The sequence below is a fragment of the Gossypium hirsutum genome, chromosome A05, assembly GCF_007990345.1.
Source record: "Gossypium hirsutum isolate 1008001.06 chromosome A05, Gossypium_hirsutum_v2.1, whole genome shotgun sequence".
NCBI classification, from domain to species: domain Eukaryota; kingdom Viridiplantae; phylum Streptophyta; class Magnoliopsida; order Malvales; family Malvaceae; genus Gossypium; species Gossypium hirsutum.
Window position 1 is genome coordinate 81,355,619 of NC_053428.1, and position 27,982 is coordinate 81,383,600.

The window sequence follows — 27,982 nt, forward strand, 5'->3', positions numbered from 1 at the left end:
TGTAAAACAAATTTACTCAAAACAACAAATTTGCATAAATAATAATAATAATAATAATAATTTAAACAAAAGAGTAATTAATTATTTAGCTGGTATTTTCTTAGATATAATGTTCTCAAGAGGAAACAAACTGATCCAACTAAGATTTTGTTCATGTATAAAGGAATCCATATGCTTTAGAATTTGCAAAATAATACAGAGAATTAAATACAAAGAATTCTAACTTATTGAGAAAATCCTTACATGTTAATTTCTTACGACAAATTAGGAGAAAATAATTCATCTTCGCTCAAAGTTGAGACGCTTGATAAAAAATACAAAAAGTGATGAATAAATTAAGGGATAAGAAGAGAGAACAACTGCGGAAAGCATAATTTCATCATTTAAATCTCCATATTGTGAAGTCATCAACACATCCAAAGTCCAAGATGTGGGCACTAAATAATACATCCAGATCCACCAGCCAGGTATTTTCTACATAAACAACAAAAAAATTATTATTTTATTTACGTTTTTCTTTTCCTTTATATTCAAGAATATGAGCTAAGATTTACCTTTTACTCACGTGTAAACCTAAACTTAATAATTATTAACGATTAGGTGGAAAACATAAAAAAATATGAACAAATTGGAAGTCTAAATGTTACACAGTATGTTGGAATATTACATAACCACATTCTGAGTAAGATTAATATTAGTAACAGCAAATTTAATATATATTTCTTTAGGAGAAGAAGGATGAAGAGTAATGAGATGCAAACAACTTACCGATTTGGGAAGCAAAAAGCCAGAGAAAAGATTAAACAATGGATAGAAAAAAGAGGTTAAAGCTCCAGCTATTGCGACATTGGGTGTCAAAGCGACAAGAAGCATCCCTAAATAGTTGAAGCCCAGCAGTGTAGAGAAGATAGCATAAAAGTACCAAAACACCTTATATGTTGTCACATAGTACCCTATCATACTATATGTGAGTATCACAAACACTACCGCTTGTGTAAATAGATATGGTATCTCAATCAACACCTGCAATTCATTCATATTACTTTTACATGTTATAGCTGTGTTCACTGTATTATAATATTTATTAAGTTCATGTGTTTTTATGTTACCTGTGCAAGGGTATAACACCAGGAACAGTACATCCCTGCGAATCTTTCTCGATACATAATGACTCTCTCAGTTGCCACAAATGGTTGAACAGCTGAACCACTGTTGCATCCGAGGAATATCACAGCACCATACATTGAACCAAAAATGTTGAATAAACTCTGTTGGTTGTTTCTGTAATGAGTAGAAGATTATCAAAATGTATCACCAGAACTGCTGCCTATAATAATAATGATTCCTTTACAAATTTAACTACACTTACATTTTCGTTCCTTGGTTCCAGAACAGTAGGCCCAAGATCAAAGAGACTGAGATAGTGAAAAAGAAACGCATCAAGTTATAGGAAGGAGTTCTCCAATAAGATAAATGGAGTTTCCATAGGCAACTTTTGATCTGTCCCCAGTAGTTTTGAGCAAATTGGGTTGGAAAATGCACTTCTCTTGAACCTGGACCTGAAGCTGGATTACTCAATTCCCTTACAAGCTCTATGTTGTTCCTACCAGGGAAAAGAATGGTTCATTCGCACCTTTATAAATATCCACTAATACTACTCTCAACTATATTTAAGCATCCCGGCTACCAGGGATATGCAATTAATTGAAAAAGAAAATAATGCTTTTAAGTTATGAATAGAGCCAGCAATGGAACCAAACAACTGGGAATGGGAAAACTTGTAAACTGATTCCATCACCACAATATAAACATTAGAAGGTCTAGACAAGAACATCTATCTAAAGAAGAAATCACTGGCTCCTGGTTCAACTTTAGAAAACACAAGAATTACTAAGTGTTCTAATTTAACTTACTCATATAAGGCAGAATTCTTGTAAATTTCGGCAAAGTCGATCCCAAGTTCTCTTTCTGCTGAAGCTGAAGCAACCTCTAGAATCCATGTCGCCGGGTTGCAATTATCTTTGATCTTGGGCACCCCAGGTATATTCTATCATGAAGAATAGAAGGCGGCAGTTATGCTCAGGAAGCAATAAGCTCGGTACATTTATCAGAAAATGAAAGAAGCAAAAGTGGGCAACTAACCTCAAAATATTCTGTAACCTTACTTGAATGTGGTCCTATTGGCCCGTAGTAGATCACACTCCCACCAGGTTTTAGAAAAATCAACTGAGCATTAAAAGAGAGTATAGGATTCTTTTATTCAACTTTTTCATGATGGCAAGGAAATATAATGGTCCAAATAATTCTAGCCTAAGAAATGGATTTTTCACCTCATCGAATGATTCAAATATGTCATTGGTCGGTTGGTGGATCGTGCAAACAATTGTTCTACCTGTATCAGCTACATTCTTCACCGCACGCATGACTATGGCGGCAGCTCTTGCAGCCAAGCCTGTGGTAGGTTCATCCATGAATATTATAGAAGGATTAGCAACGAGTTCCACAGCTATTGTAAGTCGTTTCCGTTGCTCCGTTGATAGACCTCTAAGACCAGGTGTGCCAACTAAAGCATCCTTCACTCCACCAAGTTCAATGGTCTCAATAACTTCTTGCACAAATTCCTGCGGAATCCATTAAACCAGCAGATTTAAGTCAAATTACCATGAATTTTGATAGAAAAGAATCAGCATTTCTACATCTTTGAGGACTTACAGTTTTAGTTTTTGAATCAATACAAGCAGGAAGGCGCAGCCAAGCAGAAAAAATCAAAGATTCCTTCACTGTGATTTGAGGAGAATGTACATCATTTTGCTCACAATAACCTGATATCCTAACAAATGTTTCTTGAACCTTAGGGTAACCGTTAACTCTGATTTCGCCTTCTATGTATCCTATTGTTTTTCTCCCTGCAAGAACATCAAGAAGAGTAGTTTTCCCAGCTCCAGTAGCCCCCATCAGTGCTGTTAGAACACCTGGCCTAGCTGCTCCGGTGATATCTGAAAGTATTTTAAGTTTTCTGTGGGCATTCCCTCCTTTTCTCATTTCCTAAGAACATTGTCAAACAATGCGCCAATAATAGCAGGCATAACTCCAATTTTACAAATATATATATAACTTTTACCCCTTCTTTTAGTTTCTCTTTTTTTTTTTCTTTAACTCTTAAATTTATATTTTATCAATTCATAAAAAAAAGTAACATTAATTAATTTTACTAATATAATGTATACATAAATTATCACGTAAATGACACATTAATATTTAATTATTTTTTAAAAATTTTAAAAATTAAAACTCATTAAAATTAATAAAAATATTTTTTATTTTAAAAAAATAATTAAATATTAATATACCATCTCGTGGCAATACGACATCAACTTTTTCATTCATTTTATGATAATTTGATAAAAAAAATACAATTTAAGTTTAAAAGATATTAAAAAATTAAAGAGGACAAAAAACCATAATGATATAAATAGTATTGTGTTAAACAATGGCTCGTGAATATACATAATATAAGTAAAACACGAAATATATGTTAAACATAAACACATGTTAACACAAATTCTCAAACATGATATTCTGTTCACAATGAGCATTACGATTCTTAACACAATAAAATTTGTATAGATATCATAAAACATGACAAAAAAGCAAGGCATACAAGGATTAAGAAGTCATGTCAGGGTTAATGAAGTCTTCCCAAATTGGTTCTCTATGGTTATGTTGCATAAGGAAAAGATGGCGTAATTACCTGAGGTGTGTCAACACAGTATTGGAGATTCTGAAATGTTAATGTTGAGGGATCGAAAGGTAATACCATTCTCCCTGTGAAGGCAGACATGAATAATAGTTCAAACAAAAAGCAGTGATTTTAGGAAATGAAGATAAAAGAATGAACCTTTACTAGATTCTTCCTTTTTAGACACATCTTCCTTATCTGAACCATTGAGAGAATCTCCTTTCCTTATTGTGGAAAGCTTTTCATGAGAAATGACAACTCGAGAAGATCCAGGGGCTGAATGAGTTTAAACGAGTGAAAAATGAGTAACTATCTGTTTCTCTTCTCTGGAAAACAATGTGTTGGAGCAAGAGGCAGCAGCAGCAAGCTTCAGCAGAATGCTTGTGTAGCAAGTCTCGTGACTTGTAGAAGAAACAAAGCAGAAAACTCAAATGGATTTTGAAGCAAAACTAAAAATGGAGAGCATATGGATGAAAACTTGTTGAATTCATTCATTAAACTTCAAAAATGGCCCAAAGCCAATACATAAACAAGTTTACAATCTTGACAAAACAGTAGGTTGACCTAAACTTCACCTACTACCACTAATACACATGGTAACTTGTGCTAATTAGCTTGAACAAGTAAACAAAGCTGATTTATCAGCTCAATCAACATCAAAATTACATCAAGCATAAACCTAACATAGTTATAAAGCAACTAAGTTACATTACACTAACTTAAAATTACAAAATGAAACATAAACAGCTTGCTGACTAGGTAAACCAGCAGCTTCTGCATGTAGTGCCTTTGACAGTCTTGGTTGCTGCATGCTGACCATAACTTCAATACTCCTCCTTGGTTAGCATGTTGCAAACTCCCATATTAGCTCTCAGGTGTTGAAATTTGGAAACACTTAGTGCTTTTGTTAAAATATCAGCAATTTGCTCTTCAGAACTGCAATGTATCAGCTTAACAACATGAGCTTGTTCCATTTCTCGAACTGCATGAAGTTTGATGTTGAAGTGCTTGGTCCTTCCATGAAAAACAGGATTCTTTGCAATAGCAACTGCTGATTGGTTGTCACACATTATCTCAGTTGCTTCCTTTTGCTCATGATTGATATCTTTCAAAATTTTTCTAAGCCATATGGCTTGATTGACTGCTGCAGCAGCAGCCACATATTCTGCTTCTGCAGTCGACTGAGCCACTACTCCCTGCTTCTTTGAGCTCCAGCAAATCATAGCAGAGCCTATGTTGAATGCATAACCTGTAGTGCTCTTCATGTCATCCAAGGAACCAGCCCAATCACTGTCACAATATCCAACTAGCTTCAAGTTCTCAGCCTTGGTAAACTGCATTCCATAGGACAAAGTTCCTTTGATGTATCTTAGAACCCTTTTTGCAGCTCTAAAATGACTTTCATTTGAACAATGCATAAACCTCGAGAGTAGACTCACAGCATACATTATATCAGGTCTAGTAGCAGTCAAATACAACAAACATCCAACTAGACTTCGATAGGTTGTTTCACAAACCTTTTCATGCTTGTCTTGGCTCGAGAGTTTTTCTCCAACAGCAACTGGTGTGCTGGTTGCTTTGCAATTCTCCATTGAGAATTTGTTGAGAACCTTCATAGCAAAGGTCTTTTGACTTAGCCAAATCCCATTCTTAGCTTGGTTTACTTCCATGCCTAAGAAGTAAGACATCAATCCCAAGTCTGACATTTCAAAGTGCTGTTGCATTTTGACTTTAAAGCTGCTTAGCATCTCATGATCTCCTCCTGTCACCAGTAGGTCATCGACATATATTGAGACAATGAGCTGAGTTTCAGCACTAGTTGATTTAACATACAGAGTTGGCTCGCTGAGACTTCTTTCAAATCCTTGACTGGTCAGATAGCCATCTATTCTGCTATACCAGGCCCTTGGAGCCTGTTTCAAGCCATACAAGGCTTTATTGAGCTTGTACACCATTTCTTCCTTGCCAGACACCTTGAAACCTTGAGGTTGCTCCACATAAATCTCCTCTTCAAGGAATCCATTCAGAAATGCTGATTTTACATCAAGTTGGTGTATCAGCCACTGTTTTTGTGCTGCTAAGGCAACTAGCAGTCTGATAGTGTCTAGCCTGGCCACTGGTGCAAAGGTTTCCAGGTAGTCTGACCCATACCTTTGACTGAAACCTTTCACAACCAATCTAGCCTTCAACTTGTTTAGGCTACCATCAGCATTGTTCTTTACTCGATAAACCCATTTGACACCAATAATTTTCCTGTTTGTTGGTTTATCAACCAGACTCCAGGTCTGATTCTTTTCAATCACTCTGATTTCTTCAATCATTGCTTGCTTCCAGTCCTCCTGGTTTTCTGCTTCTTCAAAGCAACTTGGTTCAACAGTAGCCACTTGTGCTCTTTCATAAACATCAGCCAGTGATCGAGTGCCTCTGATTGGAACATCATCTACATCCATTTCAGGTGTGTTTTCATCATTTTCAACTTGGTCCACTGCGAGATCTTCAGCCACTGCCTCTGGTTCAGCCTTCTCCCAATTCCAGTGTCCTTTTTCATTGAAAACAACATCCCTGCTAACCAATATCTTGTTTGTAGCAGGTTCTAGGATTCTGTAGCCCTTCTTAACCAAGCTATAGCCGATCAGGATCCCTGCTTGAGCTCTTTTATCTAGCTTGCTTCTCTTCTCAGCTGGAACTTGTGTGTAGCACAGACAACCAAAGGTTCTGAGATGAGCCAGTGATGGCTTAAACCCAAACCAGGCTTCAAATGGAGTCTTTTCAGCCAGAGCCTTGGTTGGGAGCCTGTTTTGGAGATAGACTGCTGTGTTAACAGCTTCAGCCCACAGAGTTTTGGGCAAATTCTTCTCAAACAGAAGACATCTTGCCATGTTCATCAAGCTTCTGTTTTTCCTTTCACTGACCCCATTCTGTTGGGGTGTATACACATTAGTCAACTGGTGTTTGATACCTGCTTCTTCACAGTAGGCTTGGAACTGAGCTGAGGTGTACTCAGTTCCATTATCTGACCTCACTGCTCTAAGTTTGCAACCAGACTCAGTTTCAACAGCAGCTTTATACTTCAGGAACACAGATGGAACTTCTGACTTCTGTTTTAGAAAATAAATCCAGCAGTATCTTGTTAAGTCATCAATAAATAAAATAAAGTACCTGCTTCCTTTGAAAGACTCAGTCTTCATTGGTCCACACACATCTGTATGCACAAGCTGGAGCTTCTCTGATGCTCTCCATGTTGTGCTTGTTGGAAATGGCAATCTTGCCAATTTTCCTTGCTGACATATCTCACAAACCTCATCATTCTTCACTGAATCGATGAAATTTTCTGCCAGACCTTCATTGACCATGCGGGCTATGGATTTGTAGTTTGCATGTCCAAGCCTCTGGTGCCAGAGTCTCGAGTCATCAGTGGAGGCTATGCAGGCTGAATGTGAGTCATTTGGCCAGTCTACTTCAAAACATTTATCAGTCATGGTGACTGTTATGAGATTTGATCCACTTGGATCAAAAATTTGACATTCTTTCTCCTTGAAAACAACTGAGTAACCTTTCTCAAGTAGTTGAGTTATACTGAGAAGGTTCCTATCAATTTCAGGTACCAAAAGTACATTTGAAATGATTTTGCCACCTGTGGAGGTATGGATCAGCACATCTCCTCTTCCTTCAGCATTGATTAACTGACCATTTCCAATTTTTACTTTGGTTTTGCAGGTTCTATCCAGGGTTTTGAAGATAGTTGCATCTGGTGACATGTGGTTTGTGCACCCACTATCTAGAAGCCAGCCCTTTGAACCCTTTTTCTGATTTGCTGCACATGACACAGCAAAAACATGTTCTTCTTGATCACTGCTTTCTTCAGCTACTCGAGCTTCTGCCTTTTGTTGCTGAAATTGATTCTGTCTTGGTTTGCTTCTATTCTTGCAAACTTTTTCAGCATGGCCTTTTTTCTTGCAGTGTTGGCATACTGCATCTGGTCTAAACCAGCATCTATCTTCTGGATGACCAGCTCTTTTACAATGTCTGCAGAGTTGGTCACTGCTCCTAGCAGCATCAGGCTTAGGCCTGTTTTTCCAGAACTTTTTGCCTTTATGAGTTTTGATGCTCGAGGCTTCTTTGGCTTGAAAAGCCCCTTCCTGGTGCTCCTCTTGTCTGCTGGCTCTTCTTTGCTCTTGTGCATACAAGGCATTGATTAACTCAGTTAAGGAGATAGTTGTCAAGTCCCTTGAGTCTTCGAGGGATGAAATTTTGGCTTCATACCTCTCTGGTAGAGTGGACATGACTTTCTCAACCATTCTAGCTTCACTGAATTGCTCTCCTAGGAGCCTTATGCTGTTTACAACAGCCATAATCCGATCTGAGTACTGCTTAACTGTTTCTTCCTCTTTCATTTTTAGATTTTCGAAATCTCTTCTCAAGTTGAGCAGCTGTTGTTGCCTTGTTTTCTCAGTCCCCTGAAATTCTTCTTTCAGCTTGTCCCAAGCCTCCTTTGGTGTTTCACAGGCCATGATCCTCATAAAGATCACATCTGTCACACAGTTCTGTATGCATGACATGGCCTTGTGCCTTTTTGTTCTTTCATCAGTGTGTTGCCTTATTTGAGCAACTGTTGGATTAGCTCGAAGAGGTGCTGGCTCAGCATCTGAGTTGACAACTTCCCATAGGTCGAATGCCTGCAGGTAAGTCCTCATCTTAACTGCCCAAATGTTGAAGCCCTCTCCATTGAAGACAGGTGGTGAAGCTGGTGAAAAACCTGATGATGCCATCGTTTTGATGTTGAACTACAACAGGTCCTCTAAGAATACGGCTCTAGATACCAATTGTTGGAGCAAGAGGCAGCAGCAGCAAGCTTCAGCAGAATGCTTGTGTAGCAAGTCTCGTGACTTGTAGAAGAAACAAAGCAGAAAACTCAAATGGATTTTGAAGCAAAACTAAAAATGGAGAGCATATGGATGAAAACTTGTTGAATTCATTCATTAAACTTCAAAAATGGCCCAAAGCCAATACATAAACAAGTTTACAATCTTGACAAAACAGTAGGTTGACCTAAACTTCACCTACTACCACTAATACACATGGTAACTTGTGCTAATTAGCTTGAACAAGTAAACAAAGCTGATTTATCAGCTCAATCAACATCAAAATTACATCAAGCATAAACCTAACATAGTTATAAAGCAACTAAGTTACATTACACTAACTTAAAATTACAAAATGAAACATAAACAGCTTGCTGACTAGGTAAACCAGCAGCTTCTGCATGTAGTGCCTTTGACAGTCTTGGTTGCTGCATGCTGACCATAACTTCAATACAATGAAGTAAAAGAATGGAGCTTACGATTCAAGAAACTTAGGGCCAAAGTAAATCCAATGTTCCACACTAAAGCAAAACCAAGTAATACGGCAATTGAAATCCAGAAAAAATAATCTTCAAAGTCAAATCCATGGCTTTTTAGTATTTCTTGGCCTAATGTAGAGTTTGTTTCCTGGACCTGCAAAATAAGCAAAGAATGAATTTGTTTTACTTGGCTATGAGGGATGAGGAAAATAAATTAAGTTGACTTCTAGCTTTCATAGGATCTCCATTTGTTTGTGTTAAGATACATCATACATGTCATGTTGAGTAAAAAGGAAACTTAAAACACGATCTCAAAAGCTAGTTTTTAAGGCACATTTTAAGGACAAATGTGAGACTTCTGACTCCCATCTGGACAAATACTGAGCAAAATGGGGATTTCCATGCGGGTAAGGAATGTATCTCTGCATTCATCACCTATCAGAAGGCTTCACTAGTTTGGAAGTTTCCTAGAAACATATATCTGGAAAGGCTACATGGTTTCCTTTACAGATCCCTAAGCATTTGCTGGTGGCTTGAATGGCCATCCAAGATAGACTGCATACCAAGAACGGACTGATTTCATGGGATATGGGAGTTGATGGTAGATGTGGGCTATGTCAGGACCAGCAGGAAACCAGAAACGAGCTATGTCAGTACTCAGTACTCGGTTGTTATCAGCTTTTACTACCAAAGCGCTTTGTATAGAAAATTGGACATATCCTAGTGTCATTAAATTGTTCTTAAACTGTTTCATGGATTAATTTTAACCTTTATATTTTTATCAAGATGTTTATTGTTTTTTTAATTAAATCTGATTATTAATCTTCTAAAAAGAATTAAATTATTTTTTATTTAACGAACATGTTAATTAAAATATTAAATTTTTAACAATGTTAGTGTGACAAATACATGACAACACATATGTGCTTTATGTTGACTGATACTAGTTGTCTTATATAGCATATCAACAAATAATTTAAAATTTATAAAAATATTCAAAAATAAAAACAAGTTCAAAATTCTATATATATATATATATATATGAAGTTCATAAAAGTTCAATTAAAAATTTAGTGTTTTAGTCAATATTTCTATTAAAAATAACAATTCAAATATTTTTGAAATGTTGATGGTTGAATTCGACTTATTTTAAAAGGTTAATGGCCAAATTTAGCTTAAAAATAATAGTAAGGGCCAAAGTGACAAAAGATATAAATGTTAAATACTAAATTTGTTATTATACTTATAATAAAATTAATTGGTTAAAAAAAACAATGGGATAAAAATGGTATGCCCTTGCAAATAAAATATCTTTTAACATCTATCGGTAGAATTTGAAATTGGGTGATTGGTGTAATGTCTAGTTAAGAGATTTTCATGGTATGCAACATGTCACTATGTTTAAGGTTTTATTCACTTTATCTATATTTTGGTATACAAAAAAGTTTTAGGTAAATGAATCTCGATGACACAATGAAATTCAACGACTACCTATGTTTTGTACTGACGAAAAATAATCCACTGAGCATTAAGCAGAGCATAGCAAGAGTATCAAATTCTATAATAATAATAAATAAATAAAAACTTTTGTAGGAATTTTTTATAAAACAATCTTTGAATATAAAAGATGATAGGAGAATAGAAAGAAGTTTTGTTTTTATGTTTTTTGGTTGTACCGTTCAAATGAAAGTTTACTCCTATTTATAAGAGTTCTCATATCTTTTCATAAAGATATAACTATTCAACATGTTTATTCGGATAGTCGCCTATATTACCAATAAATTTATCTATTCAATAAATATATACTTGAATAATTATAATTTTTTATTAATTAACTAAGTGACATAAGTTTCTGTATTTAAGAGACATACATTATCATTATGAATAATGACAACTCTTGGTCAATAGCCAAGTGATATAACTTTATGATCACTTATAACCTTTCATTTGTAACTATTGGAACATTACAAATATTTTGAAAATGTTCCAACAATTTCCCCTAATTTTCAAAATATTCTAAATTTTGATAATTTTAGAAATCAATTGCATAAATGAAGGTATCTTACAATTGAACATTCATTTAGCAAAAACATGTTAAGGTTACTCGAAATTGCATAGTAGACTATGCATTGAGCCAACTATCCCATTTGATTAACAGAACATATCTCACGTAACAATTTCAATACCAATCAATGCACAATATTCATGAACACTATTATAGTTAGTGTCTATAACCTCTTTTCATGAGTGCTATTAGAGTCAAGCCCTGAGTTATTAGAAGCGGTCACACTTTCACTCACATATAGAGATCTCACCGAGGGTATTCTTGTAATTATAACACTCAAACATATTTACGCTATAAGTCTATTAAGACTATATCGCTCATCCTTACTTTATCATTATGGGCACCTAACATTTTTACCTTGAGATGATATATTATAGATCATTTTATAGCGCTAGTAGTCACATACTAATGATGTACTTTGTCTAGTTGATCTTAAAACTTGACGTTATACCCATGTTGAGTCGAGTTTCCATCTTGGGTGACTTAAATATTATTGGCTTGTACCTCATCCCTAAATTTTTAAATTTCCAACATAGCTATGTTAATTATTTATACCACATGGTGAAGTTTTATATTTATTTGTGTTTTGAAAATTCACAAGACCAACATTTTCACCATGTTCAATTATCTATTCTCTTACAAAAAAAAATGCTAATAATAATATCATTTCTACTATTATCAAATTACAACGATGGCTTTATATTTTCTATTATGTCAATACCTAGTTGTTATTAGCTTTTACCAGGAAAGGTTGTATAGGAAATCGGACCTATCCTACTCTTATTAAATTGTTATTAAATTGTTGTTAAAATGTTTCATGGTCTATAATAATAAATTTAACTCTCAACATTTACATCTTTTATCAAATTGACTCTTATGGCCACTAACATTTTAGAAATATTCAAAATACTTTTTTAACGAAAATATTGACAAAAATATTAAGTTTTTTTAACAACGTTGGCATTAAAAATCGCATAGCAATCCACATGTACTTTATGCTGACATGAGACTATTTTTCTTATATGTTAGATCAACAAATAATTTAAAATTTATAAAAATATTCAAAAAATAAAAATAAATTCAAATTCCAAAATATATATAAAGTTCATAAAATTAAAAATCATAGTGTGAAGGACTTATGGATTGTCATGCGAGCTGACATGATTAAATATTTAGCATTTTATCCAATATTTCTGTTAAAAAATTAACAATTCAATTCATTGTAAAATAAGGGTTGAATTCATCTCTTTTTGAAAAGTCAATGGTCAAATTAATAAATAATAAAAGATGTAAGCGTTAAGGGCTAAATTGGACCTATCCTACTATAGTTAAATTGTTGTTAAATTGTTTCACGGATTAACAAAAGGCATAATATTAAATTTAGCCCTCAACATTTATATCTTTTGTCAATTTGGCTCTTATTCTTTTTTTTTTAGTTAAATTTGACCATTGGTCTTTCAGAAAAAGTCAAAATCACTTTTTTAATGAAAATGTTAACTAAAATGTTAATTTTTTAACAATGTTGATGTGATAAATTGCATGGTAGTCTACATGTACTTCATGCTGACATGACGCTATTTATTTTATATATATGAAGTCAACAAATAAATTAAACTTTATAAAAATATTTAAAAACAAAAGTAAGTTCAAAATTCAATATATATATATATATATATATATAAGTTCATAAAAAAATAGCATGAATGATACATGAACTATCATGTAGGCTACCATGATTAAAATATTAGCGTTTTAATTAGTATTTCTGTTAAAAGTTTAACAATTCAACTCTTTTTAAAAGGCTGATGGTGAAATTTAATTCGAAAAAATAATGGTCAAATTGATGAGAGAGAGAGAGAGAGATGTCATTACCCTTACCCTTTGCCATCTTGGAGCATGTAATTCATTTCCTGAGAGCCCTATGGTTAAATATGTGACTGGGGAAACCCAAAACACCCACCTCAACCAGCTTGGCATGGATGCTGTAACCAAAGGAATAACATTAAAGGAATCATCATTGATTGTTAGTAGGTTTCATACTTATTAAGAACTATACTACATTGTGGCATGATGAAGCCACAAACTATCTGTTTCATGAAAATTATAAGAGTGGCAGCTGCTATTGAAGAATCCATAGTTTGGCAAACGGATGCCAAGAAACGAAACAGGGATGCCGATGATACTTGCATAGTAAAATACATAAGGAACTGACGGAAGAACCTGAAAGAAGGTAAAGGTAAAGGTCACAGAAACCTGAGTGCCAATAATTTCTTTCAAAAATTAGAGTTTTTGAAACTCACTCACCTCCAAACTTGAGGGCTGTATCCTATGGCATAATAGGTAAGAGATGTTGTTGAAGCAATGGTCAGCATGCAGCAACCAAGACTGTCGAGGGCACTACATGCAGAAGCTGCAAGTTCATCAAGCCAGCAAGCTGTGTTTTCACTTATTTTGTATTTTTAAGTTAATGCAATGTAACTTAGTTGTATTTCAACTATGTTAGGTTTATATTTGATGTAAAACTGATGGTGATTGAGCTGATTAATCAGCTTTGTTGATTTGTACAAGTTAATTAGCTCAAGTTACTAAGTTTGTTAGTGGTAGTAGGTGAAGTTTAGGTTAACCTACTGTTTTGTCAAGTTGTAAGCTTGTTTATGTATTGGCTTTGAGCCATATTCAGTTTTTTGAATGAATTCAACAAGTTTTCATCCATATGCTCTCTATTTTTAGTTTTGCTTCAAAATCTATTTGTATTTTCTGCTTTGTTTCTGCTGCAAGTCACGAGACTTGCTCGACAAGCATTCTGTTGAAGCTTGCTGCTGTAGCACTTAGATCCAACAATTGGTATCATGAGCCTATGTCTTACGGGACCATTGATTTTGCTTCCCCTGCTTGTTGAAAAGAAAGAAGCTGTCAAAGCACAAGCAAGTCATTAAGGACTGCTTGTAGAGAAGATAATATCGGCTCAAACTTATAAGATCCCCAAACTAGCTTGAATAAGCTGAAGGAGGAGTTTAAAGGAAAGGTGTGAGCTTTCCAAATGTGCAAGCTTAGCAAGATGTCAAAGCTGCAAGCTTAGCAAAGTGCGAGCCTGATGAAGACACCTGTTGAAGACAATATGCAAAGATGTGAGTCTGTCAAAGGTGTGAGCTCAGCAACATGTGGAAGCTCAATGCATGTTGTATAGTTGCAAGCCTCTTGAAGACAGTAAGCAAAGTGTGAGCCTGTCGAATTGCAAGCCAAAATGGCAGAATGAAGGCAGGCAACTATACTCACGAACTGTTTGTGCAAGAAGAAAATGAATTGGTCAGCTTGAATCAAAGCATCTAAGAGCTGCCAAGTTCAAAAAACTTGATGAATGACTGGTATTTGCAGCATGGAGTCCAAGGAGGAGTATTGGAAATTGGCCAACCATGCTGCTGTTACATTTTGTGGTTGAAGTGCATGCAGCTTGATGACATGCTGCAGCACATATGCTTGCTGTAACAGCAAGGTTTCTCTTTAGTTTTATTCTAATTAATCTAGTTTAAAATGGACAAGTTGATGACAGCTTGATGCATTAGGTGTTGAATGACTAGTTTATGTGGCTTGTTTATGTGTACAAGCAATGTTTTAATAGTCCCAATGCTGATTAGTTGGGTTAGTTGACTATTTGGTGATGTATTTGACTATAAATGTATGTTTTTTCTAGTTGAATGAATGAGCTGAATGAGCTATCAGCCATTAGCTCCCTTGCTGCACATTTGTGAGCAAGTAAAAATGCTTCTTGCACCTTGCTTCATGTTCTGTGCTCTTGTTCTCTCTTTTGTTGCTGCCTCTTGCACCAACAATTGGTATCTAGAGCCATATTCTTAGAGGACCTGTTGTAGTTCAGTATCAAAACCATGGCATCATCAGGTTTTTCACCAGCTTCACCACCTGTCTTCAATGGAGAGGGCTTCAACATTTGGGCAGTTAAGATGAGGACTTACCTGCAGGCATTCGACCTATGGGAAGTTGTTAACTCAGATGCTGAGCCAGCACCTCTTCGAGCTAATCCTACAGTTGCTCAAATAAGGCAACACACTAATGAAAGAACAAAAAGGCACAAGGCCATGTCATGCATACAAAACTGTGTGACAGATGTGATCTTTATGAGGATCATGGCCTGTGAAACACCAAAGGAGGCTTGGGACAAGCTGAAAGAAGAATTTCAGGGGACTGAGAGAACAAGGCAACAACAGCTGCTCAACTTGAGAAGAGATTTCGAAAATCTCAAAATGAAAGAGGAAGAAACAGTTAAGCAGTACTCAGATCAGATTATGGCTGTTGTAAACAGCATAAGGCTCCTAGGAGAGTAATTCAGTGAAGCTAGAATAGTTGAGAAAGTCATGTCCACTCTACCAGAGAGGTATGAAGCTAAAATTTCATCCCTCGAAGACTCAAGGGACTTGACAACTATCTCCTTAACTGAGCTAATCAATTCCTTGTATGCACAAGAGCAAAGAAGAGCCAGCAGACAAGAGGAACACCAGGAAGGGGCTTTTCAAGCCAAAGAAGCCTCGAGCATCAAAACTCACAAAGGCAAAAAGTTCTGGAAAAACAGGCCTAAGCCTGATGCTGCTAGGAGCAGTGACCAACTCTGCAGACATTGTAAAAGAGCTGGTCATCCAGAAGATAGATGCTGGTTTAGACCAGATGCAGTATGCCAACACTGCAAGAAAAAAGGCCATGTTGAAAAAGTTTGCAAGAATAGAAGCAAACCAAGACAGAATCAATTTCAGCAACAAAAGGTAAAAGCTCGAGTAGCTGAAGAAAGCAGTGATCAAGAAGAATATGTTTTTGCTGTGTCATGTGCAGCAAATCAGAAGAAGGGTTCAAAGGGCTGGCTTCTAGACAGTGGGTGCACAAACCACATGTCACCAGATGCTAGTATCTCCAAAACCCTGGACAGAACCTGCAAAACCAAGGTAAAAATTGGAAATGGTCAGTTGATTAATGCTGAAGGAAGAGGAGATGTGCTGATTCATACCTCTACAGGTGGCAAAATCATTTCAAATGTACTTTTGGTACCTGAAATCGATAGGAACCTTCTCAGTATAACTCAACTACTTGAGAAAGGTTACTCAGTTGTGTTCAAGGAGAAAGAATGTCAAATTTTTTATCCAAGTGGATCAAACCTCATAACAGTCACCATGACTGATAAATGTTTTGAAGTAGACTGGCCAAATGACTTACATTCAGCCTGCATAGCCTCCACTGATGACTCTAGACTCTGGCATCAGAGGCTTGGACATACAAACTACAAATCCATAGCCCGCATGGTCAATGAAGGTCTGGCAGTAAATTTTATCGATTCAGTGAAGAATGATGAGCTTTGTGAGATATGTCAGCAAGGAAAATTGGCAAGATTGCCATTTCCAACAAGCACAACATGGAGAGCATCAGAGAAGCTCCAGCTTGTGCATACAGATGTGTGTGGACCAATGAAGACTGAGTCTCTCAAAGGAAGCAGGTACTTTATTCTATTTATTGATGACTTTACAAGATACTGCTGGATTTATTTTCTAAAACAGAAATCAGAAGTTCCATCTGTGTTCCTGAAGTATAAAGCTGCTGTTGAAACTAAGTCTGGTTGCAAACTTAGAGCAATGAGGTCAGATAATGGAATTGAGTACACCTCAGCTCAGTTCCAAGCCTACTGTGAAGAAGCAGGTATCAAACACCAGTTGACTAATGTGTATACACCCCAACAGAATAGGGTCAGTGAAAGGAAAAACAGAAGCTTGATGAACATGGCAAGATGTCTTCTGTTTGAGAAGAATTTGCCCAAAACTCTGTGGGCTGAAGCTGTTAACACAGCAGTTTATCCCCAAATCAGGCTCCCAACCAAGGCTCTGGCTGAGAAGACTCCATTTGAAGCCTGGTTTGGGTTTAAGCCATCACTGGCTCATCTCAGAACCTTTGGTTGTCTGTGCTACACTCAAGTTCCAGCTAAGAAGAGAAGCAAGCTAGATAAAAGAGCTCAAGCAGGGATCCTGATCGGCTATAGCTTGGTTAAAAAGGGCTACAGAATCCTAGAACCTGCTATAAACAAGATATTGGTTAGCAGGGATGTTGTTTTCAATGAAAAAGGACACTGGAATTGGGAGAAGGCTGAACCAGAGGCAGTGGCTGAAGATCTGGCATTGGACCAAGTTGAAAATGATGAAAACACACTTGAAATGGATGTAGATGATGTTCCAATCAGAGGTACTCGATCACTGGCTGATGTTTATGAAAGAGCACAAGTGGCTACTGTTGAACCAAGTTGCTTTGAAGAAGCAGAAAGCCAGGAGGACTGGAAGCAAGCAATGATTGAAGAAATCAGGATGATTGAAAAGAATCAGACCTGGAGTCTGGTTGATAGACCAACAAACAGGAAGATTATTGGTGTCAAATGGGTTTATCGAGTCAAGAACAATGCTGATGGTAGCCTAAACAAGTTAAAGGCTAGGTTGGTTGTGAAAGGCTTCAGTCAAAGGTATGGATCAGACTACCTGGAAACCTTTGCACCAGTGGCCAAGCTAGACACCATCAGACTGCTAGTTGCCTTAGCAGCACAAAAACAGTGGCTGATACACCAACTTGATGTAAAATCAGCATTTCTGAATGGATTCCTTGAAGAGGAGATTTATGTGGAGCAACCTCAAGGTTTCAAGGTGTCTGGCAAGGAAGAAATGGTGTACAAACTCAACAAAGCCTTGTATGGCTTGAAACAGGCTCCAAGGGCCTGGTATAGCAGAATTGATGGATATCTGACCAGTTTGGGATTCGAGAGAAGTCTAAGTGAGCCAACTCTCTATGTTAAATTGACTAGTACTGAAATTCAGCTCATTGTGTCAATATATGTCGATGACTTACTGGTGACAGGAGGAGATCGAGAGATGCTAAGCAGCTTTAAAGCTAAAATGCAACAGCACTTTGAGATGTCTGACTTGGGATTGATGTCTTACTTCTTAGGCATGGAAGTAACTAAAGCTGAAAATGGAATTTGTCTTAGTCAAAAGACCTTTGCTATGAAGGTTCTCAACAAATTCTCAATGGAGAATTGCAAAGCAACCAGCACACCAATTGCTGTTGGAGAAAAACTCTTGAGCCAAGATAAGCATGAAAAGGTCTGTGAAACAACCTATCGAAGTCTAGTTGGATGTTTGTTGTATTTGACTGCTACCAGACCTGATATAATGTATGCTGTGAGTCTACTCTCAAGGTTCATGCATTGCTCAAATGAAAGTCACTTTAGAGCTGCAAAAAGAGTTCTAAGATACATCAAGGGAACTTTGTCCTATGGAATGCAATTTACCAAGGCTGAGAACTTAAAGTTAGTTGGCTATTGTGATAGTGATTGGGCAGGTTCTTTGGATGATATGAAGAGCACAACAGGTTATGCATTCAACCTAGGCTCTGGTATGATTTGCTGGAGTTCAAAGAAACAGGCAGTAGTAGCACAATCTACTGCAGAGGCTGAATATATAGCTGCTGCTGCAGCAGTTAATCAAGCAATATGGCTTAGAAAAATCTTAGCTGATCTTAACCATGAGCAAAAGGAAGCAACAGAGATAATGTGTGACAACCTATCTACTGTTGCAATTGCAAAGAACCCTGTCTTTCATGGAAGGACCAAGCATTTCAACATCAAACTTCATGCAGTTCAAGAAATGGAGCAAGCTCATGTTATCAAATTAGTTCATTGTAGTTCTGAAGAGCAAACTGCTGACATTTTGACAAAGACACTCAGTGTTTCCAAGTTTCAACACCTAAGAACTAAGATGGGAGTTTGCAACATGCTAACCAAGGAGGAGTGTTGAAGCAATGGTCAGCATGCAGCAACCAAGACTGTCGAGGGCACTACATGCAGAAGCTGCAAGTTCATCAAGCCAGCAAGCTGTGTTTTCACTTATTTTGTATTTTTAAGTTAATGCAATGTAACTTAGTTGTATTTCAACTATGTTAGGTTTATATTTGATGTAAAACTGATGGTGATTGAGCTGATTAATCAGCTTTGTTGATTTGTACAAGTTAATTAGCTCAAGTTACTAAGTTTATTAGTGGTAGTAGGTGAAGTTTAGGTTAACCTACTGTTTTGTCAAGTTGTAAGCTTGTTTATGTATTGGCTTTGAGCCATATTCAGTTTTTTGAATGAATTCAACAAGTTTTCATCCATATGCTCTCTATTTTTAGTTTTGCTTCAAAATCTATTTGAGTTTTCTGCTTTGTTTCTGCTGCAAGTCACGAGACTTGCTCGACAAGCATTTTGTTGAAGCTTGCTGCTGTAGCACTTAGATCCAACAGATGTCCAAACCAGGGACTGAAAAAATGAAACGGGAATCTTTAAAATAATACATGGGATTGCAAAAGCCCATGCTGGGTAAAACCCCAACGTTTTCTGCTTGTAGAAACTTGAGAGTCTAGAAACAGTCACGGCTAGCTCAGAAAATTCATCAACAACAAGTATCAAGACTGCATAAAATATTGCTCCCAAGTAGTAATTTGCATGAAGCGCATCAATATCCATATCACTTTTACGAAATGAAGTCATTGTCACAATTGCAATGATGACAACCTGCCATGAAACAAGTTTTTAAGTTAACACTTACATCTCAATTTATGTTTCCAAAACTAAAGCAGAGATGATGATGATATAAATATAAATAAAACGAGACCTGAGTGAATTTGAATATATACAAATATTTGTTCCTTCTCATGAGGAGAACTTCTCTTGACATGCAAGCTCTGAAGATTTCCCATCTTGAAACAGAATAGAAATTAAAGGAAAGAGCATTCTTGTGGCATTGAGATTTATCATATGGCTCTGACAGATCCTCCTCTATCCGTTTTCTCAAAGGAGATGCTCTAAATTTCTCGGAGAACACATCGGCTGAAAAGTAGGAGTAGGGTAACTCAGTATTGTACCAGTATTGTGCTTGATCTTTCTTGGATAATACCTGTAGCATACTCATATATCAAACTTCAAGCTGAAGAAATAACACAAATACTCTGGGGTTACGAGAAAAAAAGAATAATTGAAACTGGATTTCACTTGCCTCTTGAAGGAAGTCTACAATCTCTTTCCTTTGAGGACATCTAAAGCCACAGCTTTCGAAGAATTCGACAACGGCGTCACGTGGTCCATGATATAAAATTTTTCCTTCAGCCATCAATATAATGTCGTCGAAAAGCTCAAAGGTCTCAGGTGAAGGCTGAAGCAATGCGACCAACAAAGTTGCGTCTGTGATATGCACCAGTTGCTGGAGACAAGAAACAATTTGAAATGCTGTGGAACTGTCAAGCCCATTGGTAATTTCGTCCATAAATAAAGTTTTTATAGGGCCAACAATGACCTCCCCTGCACAATTTACATACATGTATATCAACACAAGATTGAATAGCTCAACTATTCAACATGAAATGATTACCTGTGGTCACCCTCTTCTTCTGACCACCAGAGATACCTCTTTGAAGGGCATCTCCAACTATTGTACCAGCACAAATATCAAGTCCAAGAATCTGCAGTGTCAAGGGTTTGGAAACATAAGACCTACGCATTATAAAAGGAAGCATGATTAAGCTTGGTCACCAAAATTTACTTTTAGTATGTAGTCCGTTTGAAGGGTTCGGCTTGCCCATGTAGCCTGTATAATCAGACCAAATTGTTCTAATTTATAAATTTCTCAAATAACATCCACTAGAAGAACAAACTATATGCAAAATCCAAAAAATTAAAGTTCAAACCAAATATTCTGACACTTAAACTTCATCTTGTTTTGTCATATACCTTCATGTAAGCATCAATATCTGGATCTGGAACAATCCCTGCTTCCTTCTCCCTTCTGCTTACCTCCATCATTAATTCTTCATAACCATATAACAAATGTTATTGAGTACCAACCAAGCCAGAAAATTTACGAACAGAAGAGATAAATGTTATTTCGAGTATCAAAATAGGGAGACAAAATCTCGAAACTAAAATTGAGTATAGAAACATCCATAACAGTATCTTCATCATTGAGGGAGTGAGACATGCTCTCAACAAAATTCAAATTTTTTTATACTTTTTTGCTAAAAATAGTGGGAAAAGAATACAAAATATTGATTAATGAAATAGCACCTTGTCGGTTGCCTAAACCCTGACAACGAGCAGAAAAATCAAGAGTTTCCCTGACTGTCAACTCCGGAATATGCAAGTCATCTTGGCTTATATATGCTGACGTCTTCTGGGGAACAAATTCTTCTAGTTTGTATCCATTATAAGAAACTTCCCCGCTTACCTATTACAATCAACCCAAAAAATAGAGATTCTTCAAACCATCTTACTTTTTCTATAAATTTAGCCTATTATATACTTTTTGCATTTTGACAGCCTGCTTTCACAACATTATATGAATAGTATATTTAAAAACGAAAACTTAACAAAATAAATTATATTTCTTATTATCTTTAATTTAAGATTTAATTGCACAAGACTTTCTCAAACTATTACCTTAATTTTAGATTAGTCTTTAAACTTCAAAAATTTTTAATTACATCCTTAAACTATTCACGTTATATCAATTAGGTCCTTTTATTGTTAAAACCATTAAATTAACTGATAAATAACATGTCAAACCTTATATAGCTAAATCTAAAAGAAATAAATAGAATATTGTCACATAACTTTTAAATATAAAAGCTAAAAAAAAAATAGTGAACAGTAAAACTTCTATAAAAGCGTTGAAAAACATAAAATTAAGATTTCTAAAATATGTATCTATTTTTATAGTATTGATTTTTCTTAAATTTTTAATTTTAAACTATGTCACATAATATCTGATACGTCATTTAACAGTTAAATTAACGATTTTAGTAACAGAAGAACTTAATTAATATAAAATTGATAGTTTAGAGATGTAATTAAAATGTTTTAAAGTTTAGAGACCAATTAAAAATAAAGGTCATAGATTGGGGATGTTCAGTGCAATTAACTTTTAATATACTTTTATTGTATCTTATAGTTTATTCACTAAAAGGTTTTTATCATATATCATTTTGTATGAAAAATTATCATAGTTTTTATACATAATTTCTTTTATATAATTATATAAATTTTTTATTATTTTAGAGAAACTAAAATAGTCAAAATACGCCATAAGTCCTTGTAAATTTCAAAATTCTAAAATTTAGTCCTTGTACTTTTATTTCTGAAAATATATTCTCTTTACTTTCAAATTTCAAAATTAATATCCAACTATTAACACTGTTAAATTTTTTCCATTAAATTTAAGGTTATTATAACGTCATTTTGTTATTATATAGTTACTAAGTGAGTATTATTTTTTTTAATGTCACACCAACAAGTTTCAGAGAAAAAATTAACAATATTAACATTTTGACCTGAACATTGAAATATAAAAAATAAAAAAAAATTAATTTCAAACTTGAAAAAAATATAGAAATTTATCTCATATTTTAACCAATAAAATATTAAAAAAAAAAAGAGACCACCATTATTTGACCAACCATGTTAGACCATATTTATTTAGTGTTGTTTTATAAAAAAAAAAAGGGTTCGATCGTCTAATATATATCTTAGAAAACGACTCCCAGCCTTTCTAAATTATAGGTATAGTCCTCCCATTTTTTCTATTTTAACTATTTCTAAAAATACCTCTTCTATTTTACTATAATAGTCCCTACTAACCTTTTTGACAAAATAGTCCTTACCAAATTAATTGATTCTTAAGTATGTTTTCTTAACAAATTTAATTTATATACATAAAATATTTAAAAAATAATTATAATTTTTGAAAAGAATATTTTTTTATTTAAAATATATACCTCTTACAATATTAATTATTTAAAATTAATATATTAAATATAATAAATGAATTATTTTACAAAATTAGAAATTATATTATGCCACATATTTATATTTTATATCATATTTTAATATGGTATGATATGATATATTATATTATTTCTATATCAAGTTGCTGGTGCGCTCACAAGGAAGGTAGATTTATTCTTTTCTGCAACAAAAATAGAAGACTTGATTATATATATATATATAATTGTGTGTATGTATATATCACTTCATTTTATGATATTGTTACTTCCATACATATAAGAAAAAATTTCATCATGGATATTAAGAATATGAGTTTAAGTAAATGCTGAATTAATCGTGACTTTTATACACCAACAAAACGTCCCTACTTGTAGATCTAAGTTAAAACTAGAATCAATTTTATTTTTTATTATTGAACTAAGGTCATGTTCAAATACAACTCATCTAAATCTTTGCCAAGCGTCTCTAAAGCTGAATGAATTATTAGAAAAAAATTGATTCTCATAAAAAAAATATTTGATGTATCTAAAAAAAAAGATTAAATCATTATTTGGGTCTAAATTTAGTTTTTTTTTTTTCAAATTAGGTTTTAAACTTGACAATTATTTTTATATTAGACTTGATTTTTTTGTTTAAGTGAAGTGTTTGATATTGACAATTGTTTATATATTAGGGCCTAAACTTAAAGGTTTTTAAGAATTAACTTAGATAAAAAAGTTAAAATCCCAATACGAAAACATTTATTAAGTTCAAAGCTCAATTTAAAAAAAAAAAGAAAAATTTTAAACTTTTATATGAGAACAATTATAAATTTAAATTCGTAAGAAAAATCATATTAAATTCGTAAGAAAAATCATACTTTTAAATCTTGTGAATAGAAAATAAGCGTTAAAAACTTTCTTGTCATTTAAGTTTCATCCAATTCAAGGAATAGTTGAGTGAATATAAAAATATTATAGAGGAAAAGCCATTTTTCCAAGAAAGAATGTAGGTGATACCTTGAGAGATCCGTTTAGATTCGCTGAAAGTGCCTTCAACAGGGAGGTCTTCCCACATCCAGGAGGGCCAAGCAGCAGGCTCATCCTGCACAAAATCTCATTGAATTACATACATATCTATCAATCAATCAAGCAAGCATTAATTCTAAGGCTTTCATACCTTCCAGGCTTTATGATGCCGCTAACATTGTTAATAATGCTTATCTTGGCTCGGTGCGTCTTAAAACCAAACAGCCTTACTGCAGGGTACTGTCCAAAAACAAAATTCCAATTCATTTACTAGCAATCTTTGAAAAAAAGCTTCTCCTTCATACTACTTACACAGAGAACGGACAGAAGACAATTCCACAACGTGGGCAGAGGCTTCCCATGAACCACATCACATTCAGCTTCCACGCTAAGATTTCTGTATCTCACCTCCACCGTGGGCAACTTTACACCAACTCTACAAACAAATATAATAACTAGTGATTTAGATTACATGTCTAAATGGAACAAACAAAGGGAAATTAGGCTAGGACCTGTCCAGTCTTTTTCTAGTCTTGTGCAACAACCGGAGGTTATCTTTCTCTATGTTTTTGATAAGCTTCTCTATCAAAACATGGCGCTCCTCAGCACTAAGCTTCTTAATATCTACCACTTCCACTCCTCTACCAAACCCTGCTACAGTCCCATCACCTTTATCTGTTGAACATTGCGACTCCATTTCACCATATACACGTTCCATACTAACCAACTCAACACAATAGTTTCCAGTTTCCACTATGAACTTATATCTAAAGGCCTCGCCCTCTGTATATATATGCATATATTTGCGGAGACCATCATTTCAGAATCTACCACTTATATCACGTATAATAATAGTGTAATTTTTTTTATATCTAGTAATTATAAGTGATATGTGTGCAATAGTTACCAACTTTTTTTTTATATAGATTAATAGATTTTTTTTTTGCATTTTTTATATTCCGTTTATTGTTTATATTCTATGCCCGTGATTGCTTTTTCGCATAACCTTGTTTTTTATATCTCATTAGTGCATACAATAGGTATAGCTATAAATATTAATATAGGAAATAATGTTAAATATTATTGTTTCTTAAAGAACCGTTAAATAATTAAGTGGGTTTAAATGTTTATTCAACTTTATTAGGATAAGTAAATGTTACTGATAGTTCCTATAAGTTCACAGTGACTAATTATTAAAGTTAGGTAATTGTTAGGTGATTATTAATTAATTAACTTTATTATACATATGCATAACTGTTGGAACATAAAAGGATCATATGTACTTAGATATATAAATCTATAATAGAATATTTGATGTATTGTTGGTATATAGATCTCACACACCATCGATAAATAATAATAATGCATCTTAAATTAATTATAAAAAATGCTACTCTAAATTCATAAATCCAAGATCTTAAATTCGAGAATTATTAATATTTTTTTATAATAGTTTTGATTAATGTTTAATAATGTTTGAATAAAATTATTAGTATTTGTTTACAAGTCTTCCATATTTTTTGTTTTAATTAAATAATAATGTGTTACAATTCACTGATAATACATAAGACTTATACACTAACAATACATTAAAAAGTATTCTGATACCCATTTTAAATTTAATAATGAACAATATTTACTTACTTTGACAATTTTAATATTGAAAAGTCAATTTTGACAATTTACAGTATTAAATACATAATTAGTTACTCCTTCTTTCCTTTCCTGAGCAAAGACGGCATTGAGGCTGCCTGCAGACAAATTGTAGAAGGTGGAATTCAGTAAATATTTTAGGGTTAAAAATTAAATTATAATTTTTATTATAGTAAAAATATAATTTTAACATTTGAATAGCCTTATCATTATACTTTTTAAAAGGTTAAATCAAATTTTTATCATTTTTAAGGGGATAAACTGTAATTTTACTTTTACTAATGTGAACTTTTTAAAAGGTTAAATGAAATTTAGGGGGTCAATCCCCCTAACTATGTCTCTGAACTATTGTTTCAAAATTTTAAATCAAATCACCTATACCATCCTTTTCTTCACTAAAAATTTAAATTTAGTCTATGTAATACGCTTAAATTTCAAATTACATAATAATGATTAAATTTCAATTTTGATTTCTATACTATAATAAAATTTAGATTCGATCTTTATACTTCAATTTTTTGACATAATTGGATACCTCAAAATTTTACAATCTCATTGATTAATTCAAATACTTTGTTTTGAATAAATGTTGATGAAATTTTTAAGAGTTATTAATGCTATTAAAATTATTTGTTAAATTCAAGTCCATTGCAATGTTTTTTTTGGTTATATGGTTATTAAGTAAATATCTTTTTTTAATTTCAAATTATCATATTAGCAAATATAATGAAAAATTTTAATGGTATTAATAATTGAATATGCATTTTTAAATTCAAAAAATAAATAAACTGAAATTTTAAAAATTAAATTTCAAAAACACAAAAGTATATTTTGATATTCAAAATGTTGATCTTACTCAAAAGAAAAATATTAATAATTAACCAAGGGGAATGTAGGAGTTATGTTTTGAAAACTTATTTGCATAATGTTGAAAGAATGTACGAGATATGAATGAGTTGAATATAATTCTGTTCCGATATATCACAAAAAGGAGTAGATGCTTAATAACAGAAGGGCTACTAATTTATTGCATCTTTTTCCGCGTAAGAGTACAGATATCTTTTTCTTTTCGCCGCCATTCCATAAATACCCCAATGCATCATACCTCTCCACTTAATATTATAAAATATTTAAATTAATCTGATAATATTTTTAGAAAACTTTAAATAAAATAATAAATATAATTATGAGATTGTTTTTATATTTTCTTTATAAAATTTATAAAAAAATAATTTATACTTAAAATATTTTTTAAAAATAAATTAAACGAAACTTAAATTTAAAACACATTCGAAAAAAAAAACTTACGACACAAAAATCTTTAAAATCTCAATTTTTCTATTTCAACAAAAGTTATATTGATTTTTGTTTTATTTTTTAATACATATGGTCTTTACATATTTTCTTTTTGCCACCCATCATGATTATGCACATATATAATTAAATTAATTTTAAAAACTTCCATGTTTGCTTTTGCAAACCTTAATCACTTATAATTATTTTTTTTAAAGTTTTATAATTAACATTTTAGTTTACTTATAAGTAAATTTAATAATACTAGAAATTTTATCACACACATATGCATGTGAAAACTAAATATCTAATGTAGTATATATACATTAAAATAATGTATTAGCTTAAGAAAAAAAAAGAAACAAGCTTATATGGCAAGCTTCAATGTTTGACAACTAAAACTATATTTATATGGTATATGTACATTTAACGTGCGAATTTTTTTGGGTCACATTAAGTGCAATATTTTAGTATAAAAATGGAAAAAAGTGTTTTATACCTCAAAATATTTAAATATAATATACATATTATGAAAACAATTGTAACATCCCTCATTTGATCTAATCGATGAATTTGAGATGTGAAATGCCACATTCATTACTAGAGAAACTATGATTTCATTTGCATGTCTAGTAAACAAGTTATACAAGCCATTAGGTTCCAAAACTTAATTAAATACATTATGTAATCAAATATGGGTTATAAATGAGCTTACAAAAGCTCTTTTGAAACACTGATGATAATCGAGGGACTAAAACATAATATTTTCAAAATGCAAGGGTGATGTTGCGAACATGAAGGAGGCATGTTGTGACACTGAAGGTCGAAGCATGATGTCACAACTTCAATAAGAGAATGTTGCAACCTTGAGAACAGAGGGATTCGATTTCGTGACCTCAACAGCAGAGAATCACGACCATGAAAACAAAAGCTCGATATCGCGTCATCAATAGGAGAATGTTGCGACATTGAGTGTTGTTTCCCCAAAAATTTCCAAACATTCAATTCAGCTTGCCAATTTCAAAACCGGATGACCTAG

The 27,982-nt window shown here is 33.7% G+C and overlaps 1 protein-coding gene across 1 annotated transcript; it reads right to left on the bottom strand.

Moving 5' to 3' along the window:
* Window positions 1-203: 203 nt before the first annotated feature.
* Window positions 204-25,030, bottom strand: LOC107896309 (pleiotropic drug resistance protein 3). Its single transcript, XM_041112511.1, has 25 exons — window positions 24,510-25,030; window positions 24,310-24,433; window positions 24,149-24,237; window positions 23,989-24,073; window positions 21,275-21,434; window positions 20,942-21,018; window positions 20,754-20,798; window positions 20,583-20,673; window positions 20,211-20,512; window positions 19,830-20,111; window positions 19,461-19,729; window positions 13,450-13,494; window positions 13,205-13,365; window positions 13,024-13,127; window positions 9,081-9,234; window positions 3,899-4,015; window positions 3,752-3,825; window positions 2,713-3,045; window positions 2,331-2,621; window positions 2,143-2,226; window positions 1,914-2,047; window positions 1,370-1,603; window positions 1,110-1,281; window positions 769-1,023; window positions 204-474 (listed from the first exon to the last, which is right to left on the bottom strand). Exons 1-25 carry the CDS (start codon window positions 24,794-24,796, stop codon window positions 280-282), a joined length of 4,164 nt encoding a protein of 1,387 aa, XP_040968445.1. The 5' UTR covers window positions 24,797-25,030; the 3' UTR covers window positions 204-279.
* Between the last annotated feature and the right edge of the window lie 2,952 nt (window positions 25,031-27,982).

Bases quoted from the DNA above. Each gene is read 5' to 3' on its own strand.
- LOC107896309 (XM_041112511.1), bottom strand. From the start codon at position 24,796: ATGCATATATATACAGAGGGCGAGGCCTTTAGATATAAGTTCATAGTG. The intron at 24,434-24,509 runs GTCCTAGCCTAA...ATTTGTTTGTAG, and splicing joins ACTAGAAAAAGACTGGACAG to AGTTGGTGTAAAGTTGCCCA. The intron at 1,604-1,913 runs GTAAGTTAAATT...TTTCCCTGGTAG, and splicing joins AAGAATTCTGCCTTATATGA to GAACAACATAGAGCTTGTAA.